Source organism: Perognathus longimembris, chromosome 7 (genome assembly GCF_023159225.1).
Source record: "Perognathus longimembris pacificus isolate PPM17 chromosome 7, ASM2315922v1, whole genome shotgun sequence".
Taxonomy (NCBI): Eukaryota; Metazoa; Chordata; class Mammalia; order Rodentia; family Heteromyidae; genus Perognathus; species Perognathus longimembris.
Window position 1 is genome coordinate 30959659 of NC_063167.1, and position 20971 is coordinate 30980629.

Sequence of the window (20971 nt, forward strand, 5' to 3'; positions counted from 1 at the left end):
TGGAAGACAAGTTCCAGATGGGAAGAAGGAAAACTAAAAAACTGACTTTCCCATATGGATAGCTAGGAGATGCAAAACAAAAGTACATACCACAAAGAGTTAAGGTGTCCTGAAAGTATTTGCCTATGAATAAGAACTCGAAACTAAAAAGGACAAGCTACATTACCCTCAATATATTTCATATAAATCAGTTCTCAAAAAAATACCTTCCAGGTACAGACACACTATCTATGGTACGAAGTATACAAATATAGCAGTATAATTCAATTTATTGCTAGAACTTTATTTGGTTGTTACAAAATTCGTAAGAGTGTATATATTAAAAAAAAAAAGAGGTGTATATGGGAAGGGCAGGGAAGGCAGCTAGAAGACCAAGAGTTATCTTCAAGTTACCTAAAGTGCCTGGCTACTTTTAAACTATATTAACCTTTCCAAAAAAAAGGAAATAGCACAAATGGGTAAGGGAAATGTTAAAGAAAAAAAACTTACAAAAGGTAAAAACTTAAATCATAATGATGTAAGTAGATATATTTATTCATGGAAAGACTTTGTCTCACTTTAAGTAAACTTCAAAACTTCTTGAAAAACATTAAAGTTAGCCAACACAAAGCTGACCATCATGTAAAGAAAAAAACTAGGCTTTAAATATTTAAGGGTACTGGACTGTATCCACAGCTGAGAGCAACTTGGACAAGTGAAATGGAAATGTTCTCTACTAAAGAAGCTTCTCTTGTTTCTCCCTGACTTGGCTACAGCAAGAGTAAATTTGGTTAAGTTTTCCTTTAGCGTTGCCCAAAGACGGCTTCCAGGAGCAACACTAACTCACCAGTCTAACTCAGTGTACAGGTGATCAGAAGGTCCTTCTAGCCCGGGACCTTTGGTGGCAGGTCCACGTAAGTAAAGGGCTTCTACCATCTTGTGAAGGCTCCTGCTCCAGGCCTGCTTGCTGTAGCTTAGCACCTTCTGGGCAGAGAACCTCTGACAAGTTTGAGCTGATTTTCACTTCATACTCTCTTTTTACATTAGTCATCCTACCAAGAAATCTATCATATTCTCACTTAGCCCCTATGTAGGGTCAAAAGCAGAAGCTTCTGGGGTCAAAAGCAGAAGCATAGCTTTCTTCAAATATCCTCGTGGCCAGTTTACAGTGGTGACCAGGGACTTGGGCTCTGCCATAATAGAATGGAGGGCATCCTGAAAGTAGGAGAGAGCTATAGCTTTAAGATAGACTTGAATGGTGGGTATGGTGGGTAGGGGGAGATAATCTAGCTTACTTGGGAGGAAAATAAAGATCCTCACTGGATAATTTTTTATCTCAAAAACCCTAACAGAGGATTAAAAATGAGAAAGATCCTCCACAGACTTCTCTGGTTCCTGGATTGGGGTTAACTGAGAAAACAGGAACAAAGACCCAGAATCTGACTTTCCTGAGCCTGGAGCTAAGCTGTCTCCAGTGTCCATTCCCTGAATCAACACCCCCAGCTCCCAGGCCAAACCCCAGGCAGCACCTGGGCTGAGGGATACCTTAAGGAGTTGCAGACATAGTTTTAACTGCTATGCAGATCAGATTAACAATCTTGAATAAATCATTTGTTCACATCCTGCTCAAAAGTTTTCTTCCTACTTTCCACACAATATGCACAATCTTTCTTTCATTTTAAATATTTACAAGCAGAAAAGGTCTATCTTTTAAAGAAAAGACAGTTTCTGAGTCTCTATAAAGTGCAGCTAATTTAAGGCAAATTTATATGAAATATAAAAGGTGGCTATTCTCTTTCTATATACACTTTCCAGTTTTAAAAGATAAGGTCTCCTCTCCTTAAAAAAAGGAGAGAGAGAGAAAAGAAAAAAAAGGACTTTATTATTTTTTCCAGGTAATTTTAAAATGTAAGAGCTTACTGGTTTCAAGAAACCATAGATTTCTGACTATCATATTATAAGTAATATGGTTTTCTTTTTAAAAAAATAATTTTTATATAGCTTTTTCAAACAAGTTAAAAGGTGGCAATGTGTCTGCTACAGTAGTTTGGAGGACATGAGAGGCAATTGGGTTGGAAAAAGGGTTGTTTTTGTTGGGTAAGTAGATTTTAGGTAGTTTAGGGTCTATCTCCATTTCCAAGTATGCCTTATGAAGCTAGACGCCCAAAGCTACTCTAAGCTCCAGGAACGAGTATCTTCCATCTGCATTGGAATCAAATGCTCTCAAGCTTTCTTCTTCTGGCATGGAAGAGCCTAGGAGATTCCAGATTTCTTGGTAGGTCAACTTCCCATTCATATCTTGGCCACTCTTGTGGAACAAATTCTGAAGATCTGTCAAAAGGAAATGCAAAAAATGTGCTTATGCATATGGCTAAGTATAGCGTCAAGCCAGGTGAGCCAGTAGTTCATGCCTGCAATCTTAGCTACTTAGGAGGTTGAGACCTGGAGGATTATGCTTCAAAAGCAGGCCAGGGAGAAAAGTCTATGAGACTCCATCTCCAATTAATCCCTCAAAAGCCAAGCTGGTGGCATGGCTCAAGTGGTAGAGAATCAGCAATGAGCAAGCAAGCACAATACTCTGGGTTCAAGCCCCAGTAGCAGGGGGAAAAATTAGCCTCGAATGACTTTAAAACAATAAAAGAAAAGCTACTTTGCAGATATCATTTCAAAAAGGCAACGTTTAAGATCTCTATTGTTTTGGCCAATCCTGGGGCTTCAACTCAGGGCCTGAGCACTGTCCCTGGCTTTGTTTTGCTCAAGGCTAGTACTCTACCTCTTGAGCCACAGTGCTACTTCAGGCCTTTTCTGTTCATGTGGTGCTGAGGAATTGAACCTAGGGTTTCGTGCATACTAAGCAAGTACTTTACCACTAAGCCACATTCCCAGCTCAATGTTTAGGATCTCACTGAATGATAAAGACTATTTTTCCAATTCTTTAAAAACAAGAGGAATACTATGGCACTATCTTCCCACAGTGACACACCGGAGAAATGCATGGTCTGGCTTTCTCCCTGGATAGAGTCTTCCCTTTAGATTTCTTTCCCTTTACTTTAGGAAGGAAGGACAAGAAGCACAGTATCTTATTTGATAGGAACTAGTCTGTAAAGCAGACCATGGCATACTGTCAGATTTCTTGTTGGATGGCTGAGTGGGGAATGGAGGAATGCTTTGGAAGTATATAAGCGGTGACAATCCTCCAAACTCAATTTCAGTAGAGAAACCAAAGCTCAAAAGTGAAAGTAACTTGCCTAAGACTGCATGGAGTCTTAGAATTGGACTAGAGAACATGTTTTCTTATTATGTAGTCTGGTGCTCTTTCTATGAGGTGTCAGCTCCAGAACCAGAGACTCAGATTACAGTTAGCTGTTACTTCATAGTCATCAGGATAGCCATCATCAAAAAGTGTTGGTGACACCGGGTGCACGTGGCTCACACCTAAACACGAGGCTTAAAAAAAGAACTTGTGTTCCTATAACCAACTGAATGATTTAGATTCTATTACTAAAGAACGTCAATGGGGCTTATGTTTCTTTAAAAATCATTTACAACTCTTTGTCCTTTCTTCATTCATTGCCATACTTAGATTTAATGGGGGTACTGTTTGGTACTCAGGAAGAATGAAAAAAGGAGAAATAGATTTGGGAAGTGAATCAAAGAATTCTTGCAAATTCCCAAATAGGGCCCTACTCTCACTCCTGTCACAGACTGGGCAATACAGTTAGTAAAACCTCAAAAGCTCTCTCAGAGCCAGAAAAATGAGTGGGGAACTTTGTCCAGATGCCTGTCACCAAGTGCTAGATTTCGTGTGTGTGTGATTGTGTGTGAGTGTGTGTGTGTGTGTGTGTGTGTGATGTCTATGCCCCTCATACCTTATGCTATACACTTGCTAACTGTATGCAAATTTTAAATGTCTGTTGGGATGTAATGCTTCCTGTTGGCATGGTATCTAAGTTGAAGTAAAGGGCCAGAGAAAGCTAAGTGGAGAAATATGGGTGATTTTCCAGGTAGTTAGCAAATGCCAGGAGGGCTTGACATCACAATAAAGAGCAGAACACACTACTGGAAGGCAAATATACTTTGTGAATCATCTTCCTATGATGTTTCTCTTGCTGACTTTCAGCAAAAGGCCTCTCATTTTTGAAAGATCATTTTGCTAACCTCACAGGACTGTCTTCATTTTTATGTCCTCTACAACATAGTACATTGCTTAAGAGTGCAAGCTTTGTTGTCAGTCAGCTTGAATTCTGACTCAACCACTTACTGAGTGCCCAGACTTATGTTCACAAGATGGTGACGCAAATAAAGTATGTGGTCTGTAAGTACTCAATAAATGCTAGATACTTTTATTTTTTTATACAACTTAAAAAAATGAATGTTAATGACCTTGGCTGGGTCCAGGTGGTTCATATCTGTAATCCTAGTTCTTCAGGAGGCTACGATCTGAAGGATCACATGTTGAGGCCAGCCTGGGCATAAAAGTTTGCTAGACTTCATCTCCAAAATAACTAGCAAAAAGAAGCGCTGGAGGTGTGGCTCAAGAATTAGCACTCAGTCTAGCAATCTTGAGGCCTTGAGTTCAAACTTCAGCATCACACAAAATAAGTTATGACATTGAACGTTCCCATTACCCCACTGTATAGAAATTTACCTTCGATGCTAGAAATTTCTGGCAGGGAGATAGGTTTTAATTGGGCAGCTTTCTCAATTTTGTCTCCAAGAAACTCTGAAAATTTTGGCAATGCGGATGGCTTTGATGTAAGACTCTGCACTTGCTCTGTAACAAATACATATGCTTTAAGTATAGTCAATTCCAACAGCAAATTAAACAAGTATTTAAAGGTCACCTTTTAGAGAAACTGCATATGTACTTCATTTAAAAGACCCAATTGAAAATAAGTGGTAGTGATTAAGGAACATTAAAGGCTTGGACTAAGTGAGGTATGTTGGTGGGCAAGTGAAGATGAATCAGTATTATATTACATGAACATTTAAAGCAGAAGTACCCTGAAAGATGTTATGAAGGTGGAACATCCCTAATTTAAGAATCCAAATCTGAAATGCTTAAAGATCCAAAAATTTTGGAGTGCTGACATAAGTAGAGAAGTCCACATGTCATATCATGTGATGGGTCACAATCAAAACTGCCATCAGGCATGCATTTAGGGTATATATGAAATGGGAGTTTCACTTTCAGACTTAAGTACTATCTCATTATGTCTATGAAAGTTTTCCAAAACTTGAAAAAAATCTGAAATCAGAAATACTGGAGGTCTCAAACATTTTGGATAGTGGTAGTACAGGTTGGTATTATACTCCTTTAGATAGTAAAGCAGATGGTAAAACAGCCCAGTGGTTGGATATTAAAGATGATTTGACTTCCTTCCAGCTGGGATGGTAGGAAGACTGCTAGCATAAGATTATGCAGCACAGTATTGTAAGGTCTCTATGGTAGTTCTGCTTCTCACCTAAGAGAATCCAAAGGGGAATATACTGCTTTTCTAAAACTACTTTTTCCAAAAAGTGCTTGTAGGATGACAGATCAAAGCCAACAATGACCAATGCTTTTGTAATCTTCTCAAAGGGCCTAAATCAGAAAAGGCTAATTAATGCATTTGCTAATGTCGACTAATTGTATCTCTACCTAAAGCCAAGTGCCTTTCCATCCCAATAGTTCCATCACTGTGTGCTAATGATTTTCAAAAGGGCTAATAATATTTATTTTTAAGTAAATTTTATGCACTTACAAAAAAGGCTCATGAACAACATTTAGGGCTGCTTTAGAATTCACTACGACAGTACATTTTTGCCTATAATTGGATGCAGACAGCATGGAGAAGTCTATTTCCAGCTAAACATTACCCATTCTTCCCTTAATAGACTAGAGTACAAATCATGTACAAAATGGGCTTTTACTAAATGAAAGCAAAGTGCATCAGCTTCATCTCAGTGCGCTCAGGCATTACTCACTCGGTTCGATCAGTGCTGCTGGAATACCTTTTCCACTCTGTGTGGGAGGCAAGCCACCCAAGCCTGTGTGAAACATTCAAACAGCCAGCCCCATACTCACCTTCACTGGCAGTCTCTGGAGGCCTGTTGCTTTCAGGTTTGTTTGTGAGAGCACTGATCAGCTGCAGTTTCTCTCGTAGTTTGGAAACCTGAGAATTTGAGCTATCTTCTTTCTGCTCAAAACAAAGATCACAGAAAGTTTAAGGTAGGCGGCCTCAACGGAGCCTCCACTGTTGTCCACAGCATATGTAGCATGCAGTGCTTGACCCTCGCTAGATTTCCTCTAAAAGCCATTTGCCAATGAACTGATAAACACTAGAAATATTTTGTTGCTCAGTTGATGAGTCTCTAGCTGGATTTGAGGCCAGACTATTCAGGAAACATTACGCTCCACTCACTGACTCACTGTGAACATTTGGCTGATGGAGGAAGGCATGAAAGTATCAGCAGTGGAGGAAATGTACCGTTGCTCAGGTGCCTGTGTAACACCCATTTCCTAAATGAAGATAGTGTTTTCTGGAAGCTATTTCACACTAACTAAATAACAGTCCTGAATATATCATATCACCTGTGACCAGACCACTTGAGGCACAGGATATTTATTTATTGTGCTGAAACTTGGATTTGAACTCAGGGTCTCTTGCTCCCATTTAATTTCTACCTCTCAAGGCTGATGTTCTACCACATGAGCCACATGTCTACTTCCAGCTTTTTGCTGGCTAACTGGAGATAAAGAGTCTTACTTATTTGTCTGTCTGGATTGGCTTTGAACCGGGATCCTCAGATTCAACCTCCTGAGTAGCGAGGATTATAGTTGTAAGGCATGTCACTGGTGGCTCCCCCCCCCACCCCCGCTGCCCCTTTAAAGCAGCTAAACTCAAACCACAAGTATTCCCTCATCCTCCCTGTCCCCTTATAGTGATGATTCAAATGGTAGGAGATTCATCAGGAACAAGGAGCTACAGTTCTTCCTTTATACTACACCACATTCCCAGGATGATTGAGAATGGCACATAAAAATCAATTTAATTAACTGCTCCTGATAATGTGAAAAGGCCCGAATCTATGCTTATTAGAACATCAGACTTCACATTTCTTTTCTTTTTTTTTTTTTTTTGCCAGTCCTGGGCCTTGGACTCAGGGCCTGAGCACTGTCCCTGGCTTCTTCCCGCTCAAGGCTAGCACTCTGCCACTTGAGCCACAGCGCCGCTTCTGGCCGTTTTCTGTATATGTGGTGCTGGGGAATCGAACCTAGGGCCTCGTGTATCCGAGGCAGGCACTCTTGCCACTAGGCCATATCCCCAGTCCCTTCACATTTCTTTTAACTAATAATTTCACTTGTCTATTGTTACTTCTACCCTAATATTACTGTATAGCAGGCTATTCAGTTTACTTAAGGAGCTCCAATATGGACACATATAACAAAAAATAGGTACTAAATGCTTATTGTAAGGAGAAATTATGTGTGGTTAGGATGTTCTGATGAAGTAGGAAAGAAATCAGAAAGTAAAGCCAAGAAATTTGGGTAAAATTGTGTAATTGTGTCTTGATGTCTGCTGTTAAACTACCAACTACTGCTGGAATCTCATTTCCCCTCTCCCTCTCTTTTTTCTTTTCTTTATTGGAGTTTGAGCTCAGGGCCTTGCGCTTGCCAGGCAGGTTCTCTTACCACTGAGCCATCACTTGTGATGGCTTCTTTTTCTGGTGGCATTAAGAGTTTTGAACTCAGGGCTTCAACTTTCTTGGCTTATGCTATACCACTTGAGCCATACCTGTTTTGTGCTAGGTGTTTTGGGAACAAAGTCTTATGGACTTTTTTGCCAAGTCTGGCCTTGATCTGCAAACCTTCAGAATAGTCAGGGTTACAGGCATGAACCACTGGCGCCTGGCCACTATTACTTTGTAACAGTAACCATCTGTTATTTTTTTGTACATAATATTTACATCTGGCTCTTAAATTTTTCTTACTTTCTAAGATTTAAAACAATTTTTGCAGAAGCAATTCAAAAGTCAATAAAAGCCCAGCTCACAATGCACCAAAACCTTAAATATATGTGACTTTCTAATACAAAATTGCTAAGGATAAAAAAATAAAGATAGAAAGCATTACATCACTCTAGCACTTATGGATCACACCTGTAATCCCAGTACTCAGCAGACAGAGATTGGAAGGATCATGGTTTGAGGACAGCCAAGCAAAAAGTCAGTCAGACCCATCCCCATATTATCAATAAAAGCTGTCATCCTAGCTATACTGGAAGTATAAATAGGAGTACTGTGGTCCTGGCTGGCCCAGGCAGAAACACAAAATCCTTTCCCAAAATAAAAAAGGGTTCGGAGCATGTCTTCAGTTGCAGAGAAGTTTTGGCACATGAGACCAAACTACTGTTTGTGAGGAGGCAGACAGATGCTGATGAGTTTGTTTTTACTTCAGGGACACCGTAATTTACCTTTACATTTTGGGTTTTCACAATATCAGTTCTGTTGGTCTCTGGGTCCACAGATTCTCTTTTTAGAGTTGCAGCTCTGTTCCCCATCTTAGTGAGCAAAAAAGACAAGAGGAAAAGATTAAAGACAAGCCTTAAAACTCAAGCGACACAGTATTTTTAAACAAACAAGTTTATTTACAGGGTCTTGCACCACTTGCAACAAACCGCAGAGTGGCAGCAGAATGGGAGCAAGGCAACAGGGAGTCAAAGTAAAAGCTGGGGACTTTACAAACTTGAAAACTTTGAAGCATGAAAAGTGAGAGAACTTTTATCCAGATCCAGATTGGGTATGACGCTGCTGGGAGGAACAGTAGGGCATATGGATATTATTACCGATTTTCTCTGCTGGATAAAAATATAAAAGGAGAGGGCAGGGACAGTGGGGGGAGTTTGGGGTGGTAAGTTTTCACAATAAGCCTTGAAAACCTTCCAGGCTTACTATATTCATCAAAACATCCCAAGGTCCCTACTTAGCCTAGCTAAGTTCAAAAGGGCTTTAAAAACTAGGGCTCCTTTAATCTTCACAGCTTTGTACTAAATTACACACCCCTCTAAATCTGGAGGGGTCTGGTATAGAGGGGGACAGGTCTTCTACTCTACCCTTCAAAGCCCTGTCTGGGCAACTTGCCAAGGCTCCCCCATGACAGAGGATTTTCAATGCTCCTTGCCTTGTGCCAGAATTCAACTTTACTTGTTAGCTTGCTTCCATCTTTGGTGGTTACTTGAATTTATAGTACAATTCCCTGTATTTGGTTTCCATGTTTTCAGATGCCCGTGTCTTGCTGCATAACACCTTTAATTTGGGCCTATAACAGTTACAGAACAGGGGGCTGGGAATATGGCCTAGTGGTAAAGTGCTCGTCTCATATACATGAAGCCCTGGGTTCGATTCCTCGGCAGCACATATATAGAAAAAGACAGAAATGGTGCTGTGGCTCAAGTGGTAGAGTGCTAGCCTCGAGCAAAAAGAAGCCAGGGACAGTGCTTAGGCTCTGAGTTCAAGCTCCAGGACCAGCAAAAAAACAAAACCAAACAAACAGTTACAGAACAATCCAAATGGATCTGGCATGATTTTTAAAAGTCCATGTTAAAGTATTCATAGGGAGAAAAATGAGGAAGGGGCTAAGAATGTTCGACAAGAAATGTAGTCATTACTTTCCTTATGTAACTATAACTCCTCTGTATGTCACCATTACAACAAAATAAAAGTAAATTGAAAAAAATAAAGTATTTATAAATAGGAAGGTTGGCCAGCATAAGAAACTTCATAGGTGATTCAGTTCCCTAATGAGGGGTCAGAGTCACTGACCTTATGTATTGAACTGGCTTGTTTTAAATGGTTCTCCCGATATCATATGCAAAAGTTCCCCTCATATGCCACAGTAGAAAGCTAAATTCAGGCTTAAAGAAATGGCAAAAGCTATTTGGTAACCGTCATTATTCCTATCTCTAACACCTTGGAAAAGATCAGGAAGACCTTTGGAAATATGTGCTTAAGCTTTCATAACAGATAGGTCATTCACTGTAACATAATAGGAGACTTGTGATCTCTGCCAACAACTTGTGGTGGTAAGGCCTTGGAAAGCAAGTTGATGCCACCACAAATCCCTTTCCAAATGTACTAGCACAGCCTCTGTCATTCACATCACAGAGTTGGTGACAGGACTAACGGAGACAGGGATTAAGTACAACACAAACGTTCTCAAGAACAGCCACAAGTCTGTTCTCAAAAGGAGGTGCAATCTCATCTACATACAGACTACAAATACACTGCTACAGAGAACATGCCACAAAAGGTTTGAAAAGTGCTTACCATGCTGGATGTCAGGTTTGCTTTCTTTTCTACCTTGCTCAAAGCAACCAAATCACTTTCTATCAGGTTGATTCTCTGTGTAAGATTACTGAGTGTCTCATTCATCCCCTCGAGTTTAAGATCATTCTGTCTCTGGTACCCCACGATGGCAGTGTTTACCTCCTCTAGAGAGCTGTGGAGGTACAGGATATCCTAGAGTAGAAATAAATGAAGTTGAAGAATGCAGTTAAAGACTGCTATTGGACAAGCAGGCCAGCAACATGGCACACTCTATGCCAAATTATTGAAGTAAACTCCTCCCCAATTGTAACCATCCATCTTCTGTCCCTGCCTTGTCCCTCCCCCAACTTTAAATTGTTCCCACTTTACTGCCCCTGAAATGGTATGACCTCAGCTGGACAGAAAGGGGGAAGAGGGAAGAGGAAAACTTATATGATTCCCTCTATGGTCCCAGAAAGCAGAGTTTGGGAATTGATTTCCCAGTGCTCACCTCACCTGCTAGCAGAAAGGCTGGCTGGGTTATTAACTGAAAATCCCATTAACTTAATTTGTTAGAACAAAACTACCTTAGGAACAATGCCAACTACTAAATTGGTTCATGTAACAAAACCATAACAAGTAGTGCATTATTTAGTATGATTCAATTATTTTTATTGATGTTTTCTAGTACTGATTGTTACTTAAAAAGAAATGATGCCTATAGGCGTTGAAGGGCATTAAACTCAGAACAGAAATTATTTTTTAGCTCCCTTGCCTTTTCTCTCTAGACTTAAGAAAATTCCAATTTTCAACAATGTGCTTCCTGCTGGGCATTGGCTGCTTGTGTTTATAATCCTAGCTACACAGGAGGCTAATATCTGAGGACTGAGGTTTGAAGCCAGCCTAGGAAGACAAATCCAAGAGACTCTTATCTCCACTTAACCAGCCAAAAGCTGAAACTGGAGGCATGGCTTAAGTGATAGAGTGCCAACTTTGAGCAAAAGAGCAGAACAAAGGTGACAGGCCCTGAGTTCAAGCTCTAGTAGTGGAACAAGAAAGAAAAAAAGGGGAAATGAATGCTTCCTAGTACTCTTTGAAGATATTGTAGCTCATAATAGTCATCACTCTAGGTTAATCTAACCATTCACCTCTGACTTGCCTGTAGTACTATTTTTTTCTATTTTTACAGTGCTGGGAATCAAACCCAGGACAGTTCACACATTCAAGCAAGTGCTCTGTTATGCAACTTCATCCTCAGTCCTAGATTGAAGTTTTCTTTTTTTTCCTTTTAATAGATCAGGAAAATGTGATCATTCTATGTCTTTCACAATGTAAAAGGAATTTATCCCACTGACTGATATGCAGAGGAAAAGCAGTGTGTGAAAGATAACACAGGACAGCATTTTCCCAGATGCCAGAACACATCCTTCTCTGCTACCTCTTAACAGATAAATAAGGTTCTGACAGAGGTACCATAACATTAAAGCTAAACTCTCAGGCTACCTCCATAGTCCACCATGGCCCAGAGATAAAAAGTACCTGTTTCAAATTCTCACTGTGAGTTTTATTGTCAAGTTCTGGTGAAGCTGATGGTGATGGTGATGGAACAATCTGGTTGCTTCCATTGGTCTCCTTTAAGAAATGCTGATTCTGTTAATACAAATGGAGGGTGGTATAGGCAACAATTGCTAGATCTACTTAACCATCTGGAGTGGTCCTGGAATGTCTAGCCTCCCCCGGGGTGCAAGCAAGACAATCCTGTTTTTCCTTCTTTTCTATATTATTTTTTACCCATTCCATCTGTACCCATTTCATCAGTGTCTCCTCTAGTACCATGTTTTCATGCTTGCAAAAGACTCTGATTTCAAGTCTATCTGATTAATTTACGGATTATACAATACTTGGCACATGTTTCTTATTAGACCTGTTAAGCAGGTACAACCCAGTAGCAACTTGGTATCTGTTGGGGACAGTTGTGCCTTTAAGAGGCCACAGCTGGCTTTGGCCTGTCCCCTCTTCTTCTGCCTTCCACAGGAAGAGAAGCCCCCACCTCCAGGGGTGAGCACATGTCTGATGGCCGGGACCCCAGAAACCCAATCCTTGGGGGGGCTGGGCCTTGGCCCACAAGGGAAGTCCCCTGACATCACTTGATGGACAGCCCTTGGGGCCAATCAGGGGCCCCTCTCCTGTGCCCGCCTTTGGGGTATATCTCTTGGCGCCTCATTTGAATAAATCAGAAGCCCCAGAGGCTCTCTCCAGGGACCCACACATCTGTGTCTTCCTTGGTGGGTTTGGGGCACCCTGCGACCACACGCTACTGAGCTACCTGTGGCCATCGCTCCCACGTGAGAGCGATAAAGGACCACACAGGAAGGGGTGGACAAGCCCCTTTCCCCCCCAAGCAGAGGGGAAGTAGAGCGAGCCCAACAGGTATCATGACTCTTACACAGAAAAGTGCAAGCAGGAGTATCTACTTTTCTGTAGCATTTGCAGATCTCCTTACCATATCACTCTGCAGTAACTCCAGGGTCTTCTTGTGTTCATCCACAGTTTCCTGCATTGCCTCCACAGCAAGATGGACACTGTTTAAAGTATTGCCAATAGAAGCTACACTCTGCAGACATATATAGGAATGTCAGTTCCTCCCTTTGTAGCAGCTTTATTAAGATATGACTGACAAGCACTGAACTTCATATTCAAATTGTCCCATGTGATTATTTGTCATAAATACACACATGACATTGTCACAACAAACAAGGCAATAAGTATCTGTCACCTCCAGAAAGTTCCTCATGCTACTTCTAATTGTTTTCTTTCTGACCCCAGGCTACCCTAATCCACTTTCTGTCACTTAGGTATCAGTTTCCATTTTCTAGAACTTAACATAAATACAACCAGTGAGTGACAATTTCCTTCTTTCCTTCCTTCTTCCTTTTCCCCCCTCTTTCTCTTTCTTCCTTTTCCCTTTCCCTTTCCCTTCCTTTCCTTTCACTCAGCACAATTGAGATTCATTAATGTTTAAACTACCTATATATTATATTCCACTGCATGGCTACACAGCTTGCTTATTCACCTGCTCACAGATGTTTTCATTTTTAAAGTATTTGAAGTTAGAAATAAAACATTCATGCAAGTCTTTATGTGGAATAGTGCTTTTATTTCTCTTCAGTACACATTTTTTTCCTCATTATCGCAACATCTAGGAGGTAAAGGCTCATCATATGGTAGATCTACACTTGACTTTTTTTTTTTTGCCAGCTCGGGGTTTGAACTCAGGGCCCGGGCACTGTCCCTAAGCTTCTTTTCTGCTCAAGGCTAGCACTCTACCACCTGAGCCACAGCACCACTTCTGTCTTTTTTGTTTATGTGGTACTGAGGAACCAAACCCAGGGCTTCATGCATGCTAGGCAAGCACTCTACCACTAAGCCGCAATCCTACACTTGACTGTGTGTGTGTGTGTGTGTGTGTGTGTGTGTGTGTGTACATGCTGGTCCTGGTGTGTGCGTGTGTGTGTATGTGTGTGTGTACATGTGTGTGCCTTGGTCCTGGGGCTTCAACTCAGAACCTGGGAGCTGTTCCTGAGCTTCTTTGCTCAAGGCTAGCGCTCTGTCAGTTGAGCCACAGTTTCATTTCTAACATTTTGGTAGTTAACTAGAGACAAGTCTTATAGACTTTTCTGCCCAGGCTAGCTTCAAACTGTGATCATCAGACCTCAGCCTCCTGAGTAGCTAAAATTAAGGAGTGTGCCACTGGTGCCCAGTTTACACTTGCCATCTTGAAACAACAGCAACCTCCCCCTCCCCCAAACCCTTGCAACCATCTTCTGTAAAGATTTTACCATTCTGTAGTCCCACCAGTAGTGTAAGAGAGTTCCTATTACTCCTTATAGTCATCAATACTGGCTTCTCCAATTTTAGTCATTTTGGTAAAGTGTACTGTTATCCTATAATTTTAATTTACACAAAACACTCATCAAATGTAGATCAGCATTTGTAATTACTATTGTTTTGGTACTAGGGATTGAAACCAGGCCTTTAAGTGCTCTATCACTTGGGAAAATATCCCCAGCCTTCTCATGTTTTTATTTTTATTATTGTAATTATTTGTATAAAGGGGTTTCATTGTGCTATTTTCACATATGTGTATATATGCTCGCATTGGTCTTGAAATTGTGTTCTGCCTTTCCTTGTCTTCTGAGTAGCTAGGATTATAGGTGTGGGTCACCATGTCCAGCTGAATGGGAATAGGAAACACACATTTTCTCTTGTATATTTACATTAATAGTTTCCTATATGTAAAAATTCAAGCTATCTTCTGGATTTAAATGATTTTCCTAGAGGAAAACTAAATCCTTCCTAAAGAAAAGTTCATAAATCTAGGACCCATTAAATCTGGACCTACAAATCTGGGACCCATAGATAAGGTTCTCCTTAAATTACCTTGGTTAAGTCCTGCAGTAAACACAGATGGCCAGAGCCAAGTCTGTAGATTGCCCATTGGGTCAGGAACCAATGATGATTATTGTTGTTGATTGTGGGGCTTGAACTCAAGGCTTGGGTACTAGTGGTCCCTGAGCTCTTTTGCTCAAGGCTAGCCCTACCACTTTGAGCCACAGGACCCCTTCCAGCTTTCTAGTGGTTAATTAGAGATAAGAGTCTCAGGGACTTTCCTGCCCCAGCTGGCTTCAAATTGAAACCCTTAGATCTCAGGCTCCTGAGTAGCTAGGATTATAGGTGTGAGTCTCTGAGTAGCTAGGATTATAAGTGTGAGCCACTGGTGCCCAGCTGAATGATGATTTTTGAGAAAAATGAGATAACAAATATTATTGGCTCTAGGAAATTCAGCATTGCAGAGATTTAAGAAAAATTCTACTTGGCAGTGATTACTCTAGAATTCAGTCAACAACTATTGGACAGAATTAGATATTAGAGGAGTACTTTGCTTTCATTAGACCTAAGAAACCCAAGTGTATTGGGAAGTCATTTAAAAAAGTTCTGTCCTAAGGAACATCCAAAAGAGTGCTACTATATGATGGGGTGTAGCCTTTTATTGAGATATACTGATAATTTACAGTGTCAAATTATTGTTTTTGGTAATTGGTAATTTTTTGTTATACTGATATTTAAGAATCCAACAGAACTAGAGATAACATTTTCAGTATTAATAAAAAATAACATACTTTGAAGTTAGATATATGGTCTGATTTGCTACTTCAATACTTTATCGTATGCCATAAAAAGCACTGTCCAGCATTATTAATGCGAGGCTTTGCAAAAAGACAATGTACAGGGTAGAAGTTTCTAAGCTGTGCAAGCTCGGTTGTTACAAAAGCTACAAGCATTCACAGACACCTACTGTTAGAGAATTCTCACTTGCTGGATGTATAAGCCCATTAGAACAGCAGCAAAATAGTAAGCTCTTGTTTAGGGATTTTTTTTTTTTAAAGCAGCACTGACAGAGCCATGTAAACTTAGCAATGAATCCCTGAAACTAATATTCCCACTATCTGCAAAGTGCTGGATACAAACTGGAGGAAGCTCTACAAATGTTTATTCAATTAATGAATGCAAGGACAGATCGATTTCCTTTTCTAATGCAATACTGTCAGAGTTGCTTAGGTACTGAAGGCCACAAAAGCCTGCCCTTTCCTCACTTGGCCCCTGGGAAGAGTAAGCTTTCACAAAACTTGTAAGGAGCTAGAATCCCCTCAGTCAGTTAATCCAAACTCAGCACGTACCTTCTGAAGTCCCTCTACTGTGGTAGGCAGGCTAATTAGATCTGCAGCTGACTTAACATCGGCTTTGAGGTGATTTACTGCAGAAGTCAACATAGAAATCTGTAAGGAAAAGAGTAAAAATCAATGAAAACACAGTATGTGAAGTGAACGCTTCCTTCCCAAGTTCTGTGGTTGAGGTATCAAAAGCATCAGTCAGTTCACAGCAGTATCTTGGACAGGGTTAAGATTCAGGAGGCAGCAATAATACCCCTGCCCAATTTAGACTAGTGCCAAAGAGGAAAAGGTAAGTGCTGTTCTTTACCCTAGTCCTGGCAAGCTGCAAGGTCCACAAAATGTGATTACCACACAATCCTTCAGTAGTTGAACAGGAAAAAAGCTAATAATCAAGGAACACTTCATGCTTCATTTTGGTAAAATATAACACCTCAGTTATTTAACTGAACTTTTCTTCCTGTCCAGGTGGGAACATACATTATAAAGAGCCCATCATCACAAAATACAGTCTACAGAAACTGTACCCCCACAACATGAACAGCACTTTCAACTATGTGGGGATTTGGTTTAATAATGTGATTAATATTTCAAACTCAATAGCTCAACCAAAGCATTATTTTGTACCCTGAAGGGGTTCAATACATAACCACTGACTCACTGACTGATGCAACAAATGTATGAAAAAGGAAGTGAATAAAAATAAAATGTGGCTTTCTTTCTACTACTTAGGGATAGAATTCTAAATACTTGGACTTCTATCTTAAATAGAGTACAGAGGAAGCTGTGCAACCTTCAGTTTCAAGATGCAGAGATCATATCTTCACAAGCCTGGCAGTATGACTCAAAACACTCTTCAGAGTCTTGATTCCAAACTGCTTACCTATTCAAAATGCTAGGCTGTACCAATAGCAACTCCATCAAGAATGGCTTCATAGAGTAATCAGCAGTTTCTGTGCACTTACTACAGGCTGAGCATTGGGGAGGCCATTAGGATATCAGAGAAAGCAGAATAGGATTCCCTATCATTTTCTTAACAAGTGTTGGGCATTCTCTTTTGCAGGCACTGTAGAGTCAGGGAAAACGGGGGCACAGGACTGTGCTCTTGTGGAGTATACACCCCAGGGGATGGAATTTAAACACAACTGGAGAGAGCAGCAGCTTCATCTGGACAAGAATCCAGTGAGGAACTAGGAACTCGGGAAATTGGTTTCTTGGTTTTTTTTTGTTTGTTTTTGTTTTTTCCTCATTAGGAGGGATAAATTCAGAGGCTTAAAGCCATTTTTATTCATTTGTTAATACAAAAAAATATTTACTTAGCCTATCATATACCACTGGGGAATAGTACTGATGTCAGGGATCCTATGGTGCTTATATTACAGTGTAAGCAGACTTTTTAAAATTTTTTTTTGATTGTGGGGCTTGAACTCAGGGTCTGGACACTTTTGAGTTCTTTTAAGGCTACTGCTCTACCACTTGGAGCTACACAGCTCCACTTCTGGTTGTTGAGTGGCTAACTGGAGATAAGAGTCTTAAAGGGATTTTTGTGCCTAGGCTGGCTTTGAACCATGATTTTCAGATCTCAGCCTCCTGAGTAGCGAGGATTACAGGCATGAGCCACCAATGCCTGGCTTATAAGCAGACATTTTAATACATGAAAAATATGAGCTCTCTTTAGTAGAGAAACTTAATCATATCATGCTTCACAGTGTTCCAAAATACGCAGTATTATTTACCAACATCCTAATTCCATTTAAAAACAATAGAGTGAGGACTGGATGCATGGCTTAAGTGGTAGAATACCAGCTATGAACAGAAAAAGTCAAGTGAGATCACAAGACCATATCTCAAAAAGAAGAAGAAGAAGAAGAAGAAGAAGAAGAAGAAGAAGAAGAAGAAGAAGAAGAAGAAGAAGAAGAAGAAGAAGAAGAAGAAAAGCCAGGAGTTGGTGGTTCACATCTGTAATCGTAGCTACTCAGGAGGCTGAGATCTGAGGATCACGGTTCAAAGCCAGCCCAGGCAAGAAAGTCCATGAGACTCTTATTTCCAATAACCATCAGAAAACCAGAAGTAGCAGCACTGTGGCTCAAGTAGTAGAGTGTTAGTCTTGAGCTGAAGAACTCAGGGACAGCACTCAGGCCCAGAGTTCAAGCACCATGACCAACAACAACAAAAACAGCCAGCCTGGGCAAGAAGGGCAAGAAAGTCGTGAGACTCTTATCTCCAATTAACCACCAGAAAAATGGAAGTGGCGCTGTGGCTCAAGTGGTAGAGTGGTAGCCTTGAGCTTAAGAGTTCAGGGACAGAGCCCAGGCCCAGAGTAAGCCCCACGACTGACCAAAAAAAAAAAAAAAAAAAGAAAGAAAGAAACCAAAAAACCAACAACCCCATAATAGGCTAAAAAAAAAAAAAAGAAGAAAAGAAAAACAAACAACACAAAAAAGTAAGAAATCTCAGGCTCAGGGAGATACTATCAATAAGCTCTAAGCCTCTTAAGAATAGCAATTACTTGAAGTTTTTAGGAAACAGGTATTTTCATAAACTGTTTTGGGAATATAAATTGGAGAAGGCTTAATAAAATTGCTTTCAAAATCTGAAATGTTGCTGGGTACCAGTGGCTCATACCTGTAATCCTAGCTACTCAGGAGGGTGAGATCTGAGGATCATGGTTCAAAGCCAGACTGGGCAGAAAAGTCCTTGAGACACCTATCTCCAATTAACCACCAGAAAACTGGAAGTGGCACTGTGGCTCAAATGGTAGAGCGCTAGCCTTGAATTGAAGAGCTCAGGAAGAGTGCCCAGGCCCAGTGTTCAAGACCCATGACCAACCAAAAAATAAAATAAAGCTACAGCTAGAAATAATCTAAATATCTACAACTAAGGATACAGACACAGATGTCCTTGTAAAAAGCAAGGTATAGAACAACACATTCAATGTCTTCATTTATATACAAACATGTACACTAGCCATAAGCTAACTTGTATTAAAAGCTATTATGGCTTTGTAAATACATAAAAAGGACTGGAAAAAGGCAACTCATACTACCGATTCCAAATAACTGTGGAAACTGAAATACAAGTGTGTGTATGCATGAGTGTGTGTATGTGTTGGGAGTACAAATATATGATTAAAGGGAAACTTGAATAGGATTTCTATATGTTCTTTATATGTTGTATATGTTCTGTAGGTTCTGTATGTTTTATTATTTAAATCTTTTATTCACATCAAAATTTTTTTAAGAAGATCAAACGTGACATACACACATACACACACACACATATATACATACATACATACATACATACACATTGGAAAACAACATCATATAGTTTGAGAAAAGGTTTGAAAGATTTCCTTGACTGCCCTTTCATGTCCTCCACTACTAGGCCTTCCATAACCATCAGAGATGTCTAATGATAAAAGTGGCTAGAAGGGAGTCCCTCTCCGGGTATATTTTTCACACGGTTAAAAAGTATGTACACAATAGGCCCAAAGCCAATTTAATGGACAATATAGTTATTCCACAGACCCTTTCAATTACATGGTTTACCTTTCAGCCTGGAAGCTTAATTCCCACCAATGATAACTGGCCAGAACCAAAAGGGACAATAAGTTCTGGGTAGAGACTATTCTCCCAGGTGCTACAATACCCAGAGCCTAACGGCAGAGCTAATATGAAGTATCTCAGGAATGGCCAGTGACCTTGTAAAAGGCCAGTATGGCTGGTATGATAGCTTTGTCATGTGTGCCAGTCCTACAGCTTAAACTCAGAACCTGGGCACTGCCCCTGAGCTTTTTATGCTCAAGGCTTGTAGCACTCTACCACTTTGGCCACAGCTACATTCTTAGCGTTTATTTATTTTTTCTTTTTTGGTAGTTTAAGTGGAGATAAGAATCTCATGGACTTTCCGGCCTGAGCTGGCTTTATTTATTTTTGCTGGGCCTGGGACTTGATCTCTGAGCCTGGTCACTGTCCCTGAGCTTCCTTTTTCTCAAGGCTAGCACTCTACTACTTGAGCCACAGACCACTCTGGCTTTTTCTGTGATTAACTGGATATTGGAGTCTCACAGACTTTCCTGCCTGCCCTGGCTTTTAACTATGATCCTCAGATTTCAGCCTCCTGAGTAGCTAGGATTATAGCATGAGCAACTGGTGCCCAGCTGACAGCTTTTATTTCACCCCAAATCAGAGAAGAAATGGAAGTAGGAATAGGTAAAGTAGGTAAGAATTCACTTTTCCTCATGTCACAAAAGATTCTAGGTGTAAAGTTTTAGCTGGATAACTGAAATAGAATGCTCTGGAGAGCTGACCATCAATTCTGCAGTTACCTAATACACTTAGGGCATTTTACTCACTTAGAAGACCAGGATCACAACTCTGGCCAACAGGACTCAGCTATATTCTCATAAATTACAAAACTAGATTCTCATCTTCTAGTCTTCCTCTCTTCAGTTGCATAATGCCTGAAACTACAAGACAGCTACATATGTAATAAGACTGAAGAGCTGAGGGGCATCTTCCCATTACTGTTTCTAGAATTGCTCTGGCCTCAAGTATGCACACAATCTAGAATGTCAGATTCAATTTAAGTATTATAGAACTTATCATTAAGAGTCATATTTTGAGACTTGACAAATCTAAAAAGTTGAATTAAATAGAAACCATTAAGAAAAAGAATCATATTTCAGCCAAGAGATGAGTCATGACTTCCATCATTTACATGACTCTATTAGTAAAATTAAAAATAGCTATTGGAGACCATTTGCTTAATATATCATTTAATGCTATAAAGTCAGAAATGTTACTTTTTTGCTTTGGGGATAAGATGAAGTATTCTTCAAATAATAAGAAAGAGTTACTAATTTGGGGATAAAATGAAAAGTTCTTTAAATAATAACAGTTACTACAATAATCATCATTGGTGAATAACTACAAGTAGGTACCCCTCCCCCTAGCAGGGATCCAACAATGTAA

At 40.2% G+C, this 20971-nt stretch overlaps 1 protein-coding gene across 5 annotated transcripts in view; it reads right to left on the reverse strand.

Annotated features, from left to right (window-relative positions):
• Positions 1–249: 249 nt before the first annotated feature.
• Efcab14 (EF-hand calcium binding domain 14) overlaps positions 250–20971 on the reverse strand; it is a 35738-nt gene continuing 15016 nt past the window's right edge. For 2 of the 5 annotated variants that reach the window (XM_048351239.1, XM_048351238.1), the window contains exons 4-11: positions 16005–16103; positions 12770–12880; positions 11806–11916; positions 10288–10479; positions 8436–8522; positions 6047–6161; positions 4628–4753; positions 250–2310 (exon numbers count right to left, since the gene is read on the reverse strand). In XM_048351239.1, the coding sequence (XP_048207196.1) occupies positions 2135–2310; positions 4628–4753; positions 6047–6161; positions 8436–8522; positions 10288–10479; positions 11806–11916; positions 12770–12880; positions 16005–16103 (1017 nt within the window). In that variant the 3' untranslated portion in view covers positions 250–2134. The remainder of the gene's footprint in view (positions 2311–4627; positions 4754–6046; positions 6162–8435; positions 8523–10287; positions 10480–11805; positions 11917–12769; positions 12881–16004; positions 16104–20971) is intronic. The other 3 variants (XM_048351240.1, XM_048351242.1, XM_048351241.1) reach the window with 3 other exon arrangements.